This window comes from Salvelinus namaycush, chromosome 13, assembly GCF_016432855.1.
Source record: "Salvelinus namaycush isolate Seneca chromosome 13, SaNama_1.0, whole genome shotgun sequence".
In the NCBI taxonomy this organism is placed as follows: Eukaryota; Metazoa; Chordata; class Actinopteri; order Salmoniformes; family Salmonidae; genus Salvelinus; species Salvelinus namaycush.
Genome location: NC_052319.1, coordinates 45,514,309 through 45,528,139, shown reverse-complemented (window position 1 = coordinate 45,528,139; position 13,831 = coordinate 45,514,309). Strand labels below are relative to the sequence as shown.

General features: G+C 39.6%; 1 protein-coding gene across 1 annotated transcript; it reads right to left on the bottom strand.

Moving 5' to 3' along the window:
- Positions 1 to 505: 505 nt before the first annotated feature.
- Positions 506 to 10,158, bottom strand: LOC120058010 (interferon-induced GTP-binding protein MxA-like). Its single transcript, XM_039006497.1, has 13 exons — positions 10,136 to 10,158; positions 9,584 to 9,765; positions 8,893 to 9,030; positions 7,290 to 7,444; positions 6,460 to 6,598; positions 6,176 to 6,374; positions 5,657 to 5,735; positions 5,427 to 5,549; positions 4,732 to 4,864; positions 4,391 to 4,549; positions 2,033 to 2,109; positions 1,489 to 1,686; positions 506 to 661 (listed from the first exon to the last, which is right to left on the bottom strand). Exons 1-13 carry the CDS (start codon positions 10,156 to 10,158, stop codon positions 506 to 508), a joined length of 1,761 nt encoding a protein of 586 aa, XP_038862425.1.
- Positions 10,159 to 13,831: the final 3,673 nt, after the last annotated feature.

Here is a 13,831-nt window from a genome sequence, read left to right as displayed (position 1 = left end):
TAGGTCTTCAGACGTCAGAAATGATTAAATATTAAAGCATTAGACCATATAAAATGTTCTGTATGCTTATCAAAAGTATATATAATTATTGTAGGCTTTGTTAGCTACATCTCAGAATTTCTGCATTGACAAATTGTAAACCACAGTCTACTAATCAAGGCGATCTGCTTGGTCCCGCATCCTTTTACGTTTTCCGGCCTTTTACGTTTCCTCCTGTAGGATTTTACTGGTGTCGTCTGTACAGCATCTCACTGATCTTAGCCGTTCTTATTCATTTGTTGAATACGAAATATACAAAATACATCTTATTTTACTCCTTATTTAAAATAAATTGCATTTGGCCATAGTGACCTTCCAACAATCTGGTCATACTTCTATAAACCGGTTTCATTTTTTGGCAACATCTCTGAATATTGTAACTGACAAGACATCACCAACTCAGAGGCTGCTGATTTTGTCATTGGCCAGTATAAGGCGATCCGCTTGGGCCAGCAACTTTGCACGATTACTGTCCGATCTCTGAATCCTCCTGTAGGATGTTATCAGTGTCATCTCTGTGTAGCAGATCCAGCATTTCACTGCACACAATCTTGGCTGACTGCTTCAGGATGAAGTAACGGATCAGCATGGGCACCTGGTCAGCCAGTCTTTGCACCACAATCTGTGAGAGAGGTGAGGTGGGATGGAGAGTGAGGGCTACAAGTGATGAGATGGCCACAAGGCAACCAAAAGATTACCAAATGAACAACAAATTGTCAGCAAGGTGAACATATAGACATCAGAGATGGATTGGTCTGCAAAATGCAATATACTACAAAGCAACCCTGCCACAACAATGTATGTTTTAAAATTTGTCAAAAAGCTTTAATTACAGATCTGATCATCCCATTGATGATGTCATGGATTCATAGTATAGGCTGGAGCAGAGCTATATAATGTACACTACCGTTCAAAAGTTTGGGGCCACTGACATTGACATTTTTGTCAATTAAAGTAACATCAAGTTGATCAGAAATACAGTGTAGACATTGTTGTAAATGACTATTGTAGCTGGAAATATCTACATAGGTGTACAGAGACCCGTTATCAGCAACCATCACTCCTGTGTTCCAATGGCACGTTGTGTTAGCTAATCCAAGTTTATAATTTTAAAATGCTAATTGATCATTAGAAAACCCTTTTGCAATTATGTTAGCACAGCTGAAAACTGTTGTCCTTATTAAAGAAGCAATAAAACTGTCCTTCTTTAGACTAGTTGAGTATCTGAGGAAACACCGTGCACCTGGCAACCTTGGTTAGCGCGCACTGCGCCCGGCCCGCCACAGGAGTCGCTGGTGCGCGATGGGACAAGGATATCCCTACAGGCCACTGCGATGCAGTGCCCTAGACCACTGCGCCACCCGGGAGGCCCTGCTGCAGTTTTATTTAATAAGATTTTATTTCTGGAACACTTTATACATACTGCACAGTAGATGTGTTGCATTGTACCTCATAGTATGCCTTGAGCAGCCCAGGGTACTTGCTCCTGGTGTCTTGCTCTTTGACTTCTGCTATTTCCCCCTTCTCTAGACTATGTTTGTTGAAGATTTCATCCTGTGTGTAGACCTGCATCTCCATCTCAAACTGCTCCACGATCCTCTCCTTCACTATGTTTGATTGCTGTTCCTGGATTGTTTCAATTTTTTTCTGAGTTTAAACAAAGATGAAGATTCCATGAGGACATAAAGCATCTTGGATGCAGGGAGGCAGTGAAATACTGTTACTGTTTCAGAACAAAGTTCAGTTCGACATGCTCTAAGTATCCTATGGTGTTTTATTTTGAACATTTCAAGCTACAATCCTACAATGGACAACCTGTAAATTGGAATTATTCATAAAAATACATTGTGATTTTTAAGTGGTACTTTGCCTCATGTTTCCCTGCTTCTTGCTAATGCCACTAACTAAGATTTCCATTTCAGCCTAAAATCACAGAATTGAGAATTGTATGATTATAATGTCAGAGCGCTTAACAGTTTACAATTGTCATTACCTTTGAGACTTGATGAAGATAAGGATAATTCTTAAAGCTCTCTTTGGACAAATGATCAAATTGCTTCTGCACCATCTCTGAAAAACCAAAACAAATGTATTTGGTGAAGAGATGTTAAAAGAGACAAATGTATTTGGTGAAGAGATGATAAAAAGAGACAAATGTATTTGGTGAAGAGATATTAAAAGAGACAAATGTATTTGGTGAAGAGATGTTAAAAGAGACAAATGTATTTGGTAAATATATTCCACAAAATGTTTTTATTTAACTTATTCTGGCTGCAGGGGCAGTATTGAGTAGCTCTGATAAAAGGTGCCCATTTCAAACGGCCTCGTACTCAATTCTTGCTCGTACAATATGCATATTATTATTACTATTGGATAGAAAACACTCTCTAGTTTCTAAACCGTTTGAATTATATCTGTGAGTAAAACAGAACTCATTTAGCAGCAAACTTCCTGACCAGGAAGTGGAAAGTCTGAAAACGATGCTCTGTTCTAGGGTCTGCCTATAAATGGGCATGATATGTATTAGTATACATGCACGTCATACACCTTCCACTAGATGTCAAGAGGCAGTGAGAGAAGAAATTGAGTGTTTATCTTGGTCTGAGGTGGAATAAAAGCTCTTGGCATGACGTGTCACCCATTTCCTGTTTCCTGGAAAGCGAGAGGAGGGACCTGGGATTGCCTTCTGAAAAGCTGTCGTTATAGACGGCTACTATCTCCGGCTTTGATTTTATATGATAAATGTGACAATATCATCGTAAAGTATGTTTTTTCAATATAGTTTTATTAGATTATTGAAATTTATTCGGGACGTTAGGCGTGTTGCGTTGTGTGCCTTTGTTCAGGAAGGAGAGCTTCGCGCCACTTGGCTAGTGTGCTTGCTAATTCAAGAGGGAAAAAGGACGTTCTAAAACCAAACAACGATTGTTCCCGACAAAGGACCCCTTGTACAACATTCTGATGGAAGATCATCAAAAGTAGGACCCATTTTATGATGTTATTTCATATATCTGTCGAACATGTGAACTAGTAGTTTGCGCCCAGATTTTGGGCACTCTCTCGCTATAACTAAGCTGGATGTCGTAATGAAGTTATTTTTAGAATTCTAACACGGCGATTGCATTAAGAACTAGTGTATCTATCATTTCCTAAACAACATGTATTTTTTAGTCATGTTTATGAATAGTTATTTGGTCAGAATATGTGAGTGGCAGATAAATATCCGGACGTTGTGGGAAAAAGATGCTATGTTAGCACAATGTATAACCACTGATTTCAGCTGGATTTCACATTTTCGAACAAAACCTATATGCATTGTGTAATATGATGTTACAGGACTGTCATCTGATGAAGTATATCAAGGTTAGTCAAAAATTATATATATTTTGCTGGATTGTTACGATCGCTAACCTTTGCTGCTGGGAAATGGCTTGTGTTTCTGGCTATTGTGGTAAGCTAATATAATGCTATATTGTGTTTTCGCTGTAAAACACTTAAAAAATCTGAAATATTGGCTGGATTCACAAGATGTTGGTCTTTCATTTGCTGTATGCTGTGTATTTTTCAGAAATGTTTTATGATGACTATTTAGGTATTTGACGTTGGTCTCTGTAATTATTCTGGCTGCTTCGGCGCTATTTCAGATTGCAGCTGCAATGTAGAACTGTGATTTATACCTGAAATAGGCAAATTTTTCTAACAAAACATATGCTATACAATAAATATGTTATCAGACTGTCATCTGATGAATTTGTTTCTTGGTTAGTGGCTATTTATATCTTTATTTGGTCGAAATTGTGATAGCTACCTATGCAGGAAAAAAATGATGGAGAAAAAAAAGTTGTGTCTTTTGCTATCGTGGTTAGCTAATAGATTTACATATTGTGTCTTCCCTGTAAAACATTTTAAAAATCAGAAATGATGGCTGGATTCACAAGATGTGTATCTTTCATCTGGTGTCTTAGACTTGTGATTTAATGATATTTAGATGCTAGTATTTACTTGTGACGCTATGCTAGGCTATGCTAGTCAGCTTTTTTACTGTGGGGGGTGCTCCCGGATCCGGGATGGTGTGCAAGTAGAAGTTAATAAATCAACAAACATGAAACAAAACAAGAAACATGAGTAGCGTACAGACATGAAACACAGTAACAGAAACAATAACGCCTGAGGAAAGAACCAAAGGGAGTGACAGATATAAGTGAGGTAATCAGGAAGGTGACGGTGTCCAGGTGAATCTCATGAGGCGCAACGATGATGGCAGGTTTGCGTAATAATGAATAAACTGGTGACAACAAGCGCCAGAGGGGGAGAGATGGAGTAGACGAGACAAGGGCTTTTGGTCACTTACCTCTGATTGTCTGTAGTGTCATCATAGCTGGTCTCTTAAGTTCAGACACTAGTTTCTGAACAACATGTTGAAATACCCTGTAGTTACTGAATCCTGGCAGCTCACTTCCCCTGTGCTCCTGATCATATTCATCCACCACTTGTTGCACTACTTTGTGGTCTAAATTCAGGAAAACAATGTTAATAATTCATTGGAGATTATAATCACTGTTGTATGACATAACTATTAGTAGTATATTAACTATATCAGTAAATATTAGGGATATTTAGAAACATAAATATTTATTGGTTAGACATGGTAGTATGATGAGCAATACCCAGGTTATTCAAAATTGTACCTACAATGTGATTTGGCATTTTTGAGACGTTCCATCCACTCTGTAAATTCCTTTCGCATGAGCTCAAACAGATTTTCCTCAACGATAATATCCCCTTGGGACAGTTGGGTAATTTGCTCATTGAACTCTGTTATGACCTGAAGATGGAAACATAACAATAAAACATACCTGTTTAAATGTTTAACATTTAGTACTTTTGGATTACTGTTTAATGAAATGGCTCCACAAGACCCATCCATCCTTACGTCTTCTACAGATATTAAACAATAAGTATCTTACACTGGCTTGTCCAAGTGTTTTTGTAAGATCAGCTATCAAGGTAAAGTAATGTTTATCCTTGTGACAAACATAATCAGGGGAAATTAAGGAAGGAGAGTGGAGGAAGTTGGAGTGTTGAGAACATTATAATGCTGTTTTATTTATTTTTCTGGACAGTGCGTCTACTCTTACACCTGTGTTGCAAATCTGACCAATCCAAATGGCAGAGGATGTGAAATAGAGTTGATGCCTTTACACCAGGTACCATTGCCCAAATTCTCTATAGGACATTCTCCTGACAATTTACCAAACCATGACAATAACACACCTGGACTACTGTGCAACAGTATGGCTTCCAACCCTACATCATACATTTTTATAGAGATTGTGTACAGAAGAGGTTTACGAAGCTGAAAGATGGAAGATGAAAAATGTACTCACCTGAATGAGGTACTTCCTCTTCTCTTCAGGTTCCATTGGAGGCCCGCCCTCTATTTGACTCAACGAATGCTTTACCTCCCCCAGCTGCTCCTTTATCTTCTCTGACATCTGGGGCAAGGATTTCTGACCAGGAGCAAACATACAAGTTAATAGGTACCAGACCACATGTTTTCCAGTGTACACTGGGTGTAGTAGGAACAGATGACCATCAGGTATGTGGTTGGACTAACCTTGATCTGTTTGACCAGGGCATTGCTGAGCTTGGTGGCTAGGCACGTGGTGGTTGCCTTCTCCTCACGCAGGAGGGAGCTATACATTGAAAAGGAGAGAAAAATAACAAACACATTATTTCATCCCAAACATTGGCCATAACTTGGTATAACCTTTGGCCTACAATGGTCACGCCCCCACATATATCTAATTAACATAATACAAAATAAATGCATCTGTTTAAGTTAGAGATATTTGCTAAGATAACGTATGGAATTGTTTTATGATCATACCAAGGATCATTTAGCTATTTGATTTTGAATGTTAAAAAGTACAATATGCATAAATGTAAGAGAAGGGAGGAGAGGGACTCTCATTCATCAACACAATATGGAACTACTCTCAAAGGATATCTGGAAAAATATACTTTTTTCATAAAATCCTAAAACCAACAGTTTGGGGCCCTGAACATTTTCAGATGTGAAGCCATCAAAAACAAAGATGCAAGTTACTTAACACATGGCAAGAAGACATTTTACCTGAAGTGCTCGTGATTTCGGAAGAATGCCAACTCCTCCTCAATCGCACGGGATATTGACATGTTTTCATCAATTTGCTTCTGACCACGACATTTCACAATGACATAACCCATATTGAGAAAGATGACTCTATTGTGGACAATTTCCAACACATTCTTCTCTGCTCCCGGGTCTATCAGGTCTGGCTTTGTCAGAATGGCTTGAAGACAAATGAAAAGCATTATGAGAACTTTACTAATACAAAAAACGTATAAAAAATAAATGTATCTATATAATTTCTTTACCCAGAGTTCTTGTGCCTTCAGGATCCACTTGTTGTGCCATTTTCAGGGCCTCTGTTGTTGCTATGTCAACATTACATGGTACCACCGCCAAAATAATGGTTCTCTTATTCTTTATGAATTTCGAAATGAGATTATTGATCTAGCAAAAAAAGGAAGAAGAATGTGACAAAGCAGTCAGGATTCAAGACTTTGATCAAGTTATTTGATTAATCCACGAGAGGGTATAAAACCACTTGTTACTGTGATATCGCCCTGTGTGGAGCACTTGTTAGGGCAGGAGATGAGAAACAGGTAAAGGAGATGGTTTAATAGCTGATGGACATGAAACGGAACAGGAACAGCGTCTGAACAGGAACACATAACAACACGGAACAATGCGGACACAGGGAACACAACCAAGGAACAGACAGATATATCAGATAACAGATAATCAACAAAGTGAAGGAGTCCAGGTGAGTTCAATGAGCGCATCTGTGCGTGTTTGTAACATGTTTGTATGATGACGGGTAGCCTGGCGCCAGGGAGGGAGAGCGGGCGTGACAGAGAGGGTATCAGACCGCTTGCTACCGTGATATCGCCCTGTGTGGGGCACTCTGTTCTTCATGGTTCTGAAGCTCAATCTTCCTCAAAGTCAACACATTCAAAGTACCTTTCACCAGAATCAACCATCATAGCTACATGTACCTTGCTAGCAGTTATGGGAACAAGTCTGTACACCTGGTTAAAATAATTCATCATTAGTGAATCATGAGAGGAGAACCAAGAGTCATGAGATAACCAAACAATGTACTGGACAAAGTCCAAAAGCTATACTCTAACGACAGACTTACTTGGACTCCAATGTCTTCTGGTTGTCCTTTCACAGCCACCCTGGTGATCCCTGGTAAGTCAATCAGACTGAGGTCACACACCGTGGAGGATGTGATCTTCAGAGTGATCAGGTCTTCACATATCCCCACGCCCTTTCCAGCTAACGCATTCTGAGCTGTTAAATCAATGGGAAAATATTGATGTGTTTATTATTTGTTTGTTTGTCTGTCTTATACCCAGATAAAGCTAATCTTATTATAATATATATTCTGTAGTTGTCTATGGTAAATACCATACAAACTTTTCCACAATAAATGATAATAGATATGTCAATGTCAGTGGCAGTATGTTCCGTTTAAGATAAGGAAGAACAATATCTTTTTTTTATGAGCATGGCCTTATTTCTATTACAGCATATTGGATGACTGTCATTCATATTCCATTCACACAGCTCAGTGTAACATCAATAGGTTTAGGCTAGTACATCATACTCATCATACTACAACCTAACCTATGAATGAAAGTTTACAAGGCAGGTGCAGAAGTTGAGAGAATGTTTAGTAGTCAAGGTGATAGACACTGACACATTCAATACCACCTCGCACACTCTGGCTGCATCATGCTGATCTAGGGTGTTATCATTAGTCCAACAGTTGCAAACGAGAGTTTCTATTGGACAAATTCAGGTATGTTTATCCTTGTTTTGTTTCCGTTTGCGTCCGTTTAAGAAACATTTTTCAACAGAATTGGTGTAATGAAAACACCCCTGATCACACGCAATCACAGTTCACTTTCATAGCAGCCACATACAAACAGCATGATCCCTTTGATCAGTGTATATATACATCCTCCTCCCATCTACGCGCTCCCCTCCTCTCACCTTTACCCTTCGCTTGTTGACTTCAGTGCACAACACATCAGCTGTCTGTGACCAGACGAAAAAACATTTCCAAGCCAAACCTTCATATCAGCTCTACACACAGCCGACATTGATGTCACCATATTATATCATCATAGTCAACATAGCTACTAGAGCTAACACGTTAGTAAACCTGCTACAATCATGCAGTACAGTGTTCAGTCAGCAGCAAGCAGTTTAGCAGTTACATCGGAGGGCATCAGTGGCTAACAATTTATTAAACTTACCTTGACTTGGAAGAGTTACTTCGTTGGATAGCCATAGCCATCCCTCTCTGTTTGAGCCTGGTGTCTGAGTGGGCTAAACTAGCTAGCTAACTTCGCAAGCTAAGTAAGTGAAAGTGAAAATAATATGAAATATAGCTAGCTCTCTTTTCAAAACAGTTCCTATTGTCTTTCTCTCTATTTCAGTAACCTACTCACCACATGTTATGTCTTGCAGGGCTAGCTAGCTGTAGATTATGCACTCTGTAATAGATTCATTTTCTGATCCTTTGATTGGGTGGACATAGGGCTATATTTAGTATAGTTTTATTTAAAAAATATAACTTTTTAAATGTTTCGCTATTTAAATGTTTCTGAAATTCACTGAGGAGGATGGTCCTCCCCTTCCTCCTCTGAGGAGCCTCCACTGGTTAATGTGTGTGTTTGTGTGTGTTTGTGTGTGTGTTTGTGTGTGTTTTTGTGTGTTTGTTCCCATCTCACCTTGTTCAACGTGTCTCACGACTTCTGAAGGTTCGTCAAATTCAATGACTTTCCCTCCTCCGTATGAGATGACAGCCTCCCATTTCACTGTCCTGTCGTTACAGAGTTTAAGTAGCAGTGGGCACCTGGTGACAATACCTGGATAGAAGGAAGTACCAATGACATATCATTATACTGTATTACAGAACAATCAATACAATATGACAGTACAGTCAACAATGGACCGGGACATGGATTTCATGATAAATATAAAACTTCTGCAGGCTACAGACAACAAGGTTGCTCTAATGTTCAGAAAGCATGTCAGACATTTACAGTGTCTGACTAAATGGTTAGAAAACTCATGTACAGTTAACATTTTCTGCAAAGTTTTTCTGTGGTTATCAAGTTAATTTGAAGATTCTATACATTTCAGTAATATCCGTGTCTCTGTGGTCCTATTGTACTGTCTGTTTCCTGACCTCGTCTATGGACAAGGTCAGTGTGAAAACCTGCTTCAGGATTGTTTACCAAGCCACTGGCATCAATCACCAACTTCAGCATCTTCAAACCAAAAACTAGTCAATGCCCAAATCATGTCTCAGTTACACAACCACTTTCACAGACTTTGTGTGATTTAGGAATGACATTTAAAATGCTAATATTGATTTCAATACTTTTTGTATGTTCAGAAAACAATACAGAATCTCACCAGTCCCTCTGGGCAGCGCCACCCCAGAAAGGGTCTCAAGCACAGAGCTCTTTCCTGAACTCTGGTCTCCCACCACAGCAATGGTTGGCAGTGGCAGCTCCTTATCTATCCCGATGGATCTCATGTCGTCTATTAAGTCTATGAAGGGCCGGACCTTCTCCGCCAGCTGGTCTTGGAACATCCTAATGGAATGTCAGGGGTACAAAACAATGCCATTATGAATGGTTCATTTGATGATAGACATTCATGGCTAAATTGATTATTTTACACCGTTTTTCTGGTTAGTAACTAACTATAATTTGGCGTACATGGGACGAGAAAATGTATTCCCCAAAAATGTTAAAGCTGCACCATTAACAACATTTCACACAATTTACTGCATAAATAATCACCAATGTATAAATAATCACCATCACCATAAAATTCTGAATATTAGCATTATAGTATTGTGGTACAGTGTACTACAAAGTAGTACTGCAAGTGTGCAATAACAAGTGAAAAATGAAGGCCTTCATAAGTTCAAAACCGAAGGCTGAAGTAATGTTGTCACACCTCGATCCATCTTCATGAGCCATTTCTTTCTCCCCCTGAAATAAAAGAGAATGAAAGCTAAACCATTTCATTGAAAATACAGAATAACAGCAATTTATCTGTATTTGAACTAAAGTTATTATAATCTAAATCATCACATCACTATAACATAGGAGGAGATACAGTCTCACGTGCCCAGTTCGGAACCTCACAATTTGCCAATTGTAAAACACTACCAAACATTAAGAACACCTTCCAGAATGATATACAGAATGATAATCTGCTCTCCCAGGAACAGGCCCAGATCCCTGTGATTTTACAGAATGATAATCTGCTCTCCCAGGAACAGGCCCAGATCCCTGTGATTTTACAGAATGATAATCTGCTCTCCCAGGAACAGGCCCAGATCCCTGTGATTTTACAGATTGATAATCTGCTCTCCCAGGAACAGGCCCAGATCCCTGTGATTTTACAGAATGATAATCTGCTCTCCCAGGAACAGGCCCAGATCCCTGTGATTTTATAGAATGATAATCTGATCTCCCAGGAACAGGCCCAGATCCCTGTGATTTTACAGAATGATAATCTGCTCTCCCAGGAACAGGCCCAGATCCCTGTGATTTTACAGAATGATAATCTGCTCTCCCAGGAACAGGCCTAGATCCCTGTGATTTTACTAAATGATAATCTGCTCTCCCAGGAACAGGCCCAGATCCCTGTGATTTTACAGAATGATAATCTGCTCTCCCAGGAACAGGCCCAGATCCCTGTGATTTTACAGAATGATAATCTGCTCTCCCAGGAACAGGCCCAGATCCCTGTGATTTTACAGAATGATAATTTGCTCTCCCAGGAACAGGCCCAGATCCCTGTGATTTTACCGAATGATAATCTGCTCTACCAGGAACAGGCCCAGATCCCTGTGATTTTACAGAATGATAATCTGCTCTCCCAGGAACAGGCCCAGATCCCTGTGATTTGCGGGAAGAGAAGGAGGAGAAAAAGGGGCCAAAGAGCGAGAATTTTTAGGCGATCGAATAAACCCCCACTTCCTTCCATTGTGCTAGCAAACGTGCATCTTTGGACAATATAATAGATGACCTACGTGGAAGATTAAACTACCAACGGGACATTCAAAACTGTAATATCTTATCCTTCACTGAGTCGTGGCTGAACAACGACACTATCAACATACAGCTGGCTGGTTATACGCTGTACCGGCAGGCTGTGACACTATCAACATACAGCTGGCTGGTTATACGCTGCACCGGCAGGCTGTGACACTATCAACATACAGCTGGCTGGTTATACGCTGCACCGGCAGGCTGTGACACTATCAACATACAGCTGGCTGGTTATACGCTGCACCGGCAGGCTGTGACACTATCAACATACAGCTGGCTGGTTATACGCTGTACCGGCAGGCTGTAACACTATCAACATACAGCTGGCTGGTTATACGCTGCACCGGCAGGCTGTGACACTATCAACATACAGCTGGCTGGTTATACGCTGCACCGGCAGGATAGAACAGCGGCGTCTGGTAAGACAAGAGGTGGCTGGTTATACACTGCACCGGCTGGCTGTGACACTATCAACATACAGCCGGCTGGTTATACACTGTACCGGCAGGCTGTGACACTATCAACATACAGCTGGCTGGTTATACGCTGCACCGGCAGGATAGAACAGCGGCGTCTAGTAAGACAAGGGGCGGCGGACTTTGTATTTTTGTAAATAACAGCTGGTGCACGATATCTAAGGATGTCTCGAGCTATTGCTCGCCTGAGGTAGAGTTCCTCATGATAAACTGTAGACCACACTATCTACCTAGAGAGTTTTCATATTTTTTTCCGTAGCTGTTTCAATGACCGCATTGACCGCATTGAATGACCGCATTGATGACCGCATTGAATGAGCTGTATTCCGCCATAAGAAAACAACAAAACGCTCACCCTAGTAGCCGGGGACTTTAAAACCTGTTTGGGATAGGGGGGCGCTATTTTCACTTTGGGATAAAATTGTGCCCAATTTAAACGGCCTCGTACTCTATTCTAGATTGTACAATATGCATATTATTATTACTATTGGATAGAAAACACTCTCAAGTTTTTAAAACCGTTTGAATTATATCTGTGAGTAAAACAGAACTCATTTTGCACCAAACTTCCTGTCAGGAAGTGAAAAATCTGAAATCGAGGCTCTGTTCCAGGGCCTTCCTATTCATTGGCTTGAAATCTATGGATATACATGCACTTCATACGCCTTCCACTAGATGTCAAGAGGCAGTGAGAGGTGGAATGGGGTGTCTAGCTTGATCTGAGGTCGAACAAGAGCTCTTGGAATGACGTGATCCACTATTTCCTTTGTTCAGCAAGGCGCGGGAAGGAACCCTGGATTGCGTTCTGAAAAGCTTTCGTTATAGACGGCTAATATCTCCGGCTTTGATTTTATTTGATACATGTGGTAATATCATCGTAAAGTATGTTTTTTCAATATAGTTTTATCAGATTATTGAAAGTTTATTGGGAGTTTTGGCGGTTTCCGTTCTCTGCGTTTGGTGAAGATGGACAGCTTCGCTCCACTTGGCTATCTTTGGTTGCTAATATCGACAGGAGAAAAGGACATTCTAAAACCAAACAACGATTGTTCAGGACAAAGGACCCCTTGTACAAGATTCTGATGGAAGCTCAGCAAAAGTAGGAACAATTTATGATGTTATTTCGTATTTCTGTGGAAAATGTTTAGTACTATTTTTCGCCCTCATTGCAGGCGCTGTCTCGCTATAACGTAAGCTGTATGTCGTACTAAAGTTATTTTTAGAATTCTAACACTGCGATTGCATTAAGAACTAGTGTATCTTTCATTTGCTGTACAACATGTATTTTTTTAGTAAAGTTTATGATGAGTTCTTTGATTAGATTAGGTGAGTGTCAGAAATATATCCGGATAATTTTGTGCAGTTTGGCTACGTATTCACATTGTAAAACCACAATTTGTACTGCTAAATATGCACATTTTCGAACAAAACATATCTGTATTGTGTAATATGATGTTATAGGACTGTCAGCTGATGAAGTTTGTCAAGGTTAGTGAATAAATGTATATCTTTTGCTGTTTTTTTCGCTATTGCTACCTTTGCGGTGAATGAATGCGGTTGTGTGTTTGGCTATTGTGGTAAGCTAATATAATGCTATATTGTGTTTTCGCTGTAAAACACTTAAAAAATCTGAAATATTGGCTGGATTCACAAGATGTTTGTCTTTCATTTGCTGTACACCATGTATTTTTCAAAAATGTTTTATGATGAGTATTTAGGTATTTCATGTTGGTCTCTGTAATTGTTCTAGCTGCTTTGGTGATATTTGTGATTGTAGCTGCAATGTAAAACTATCATTTATACCTGAAATATGCAAATTTTTCGAACAAAACATAGATTTATTGTATAACATGTTATAAGACTGTCATCTGATGAAGTTGTTTCTTGGTTAGTGACTAATTCTATCTCTATTTGGGGGTTTTGTGCAAGCTACCTGTGCTGTGAAAGAAATGTCTGTGCTTTTTTGTATTTGGTGGTGAGCTAACATAAATATACGTGGTGTTTTCGCTGTAAAACATTTAAATAATCAGACATGTTGGCTGGATTCACAAGATGTTTATCTTTCATTTGCTGTATTGGACTTGTTAATGTGTGAAAGTTAAATATTTCGAAAAAAT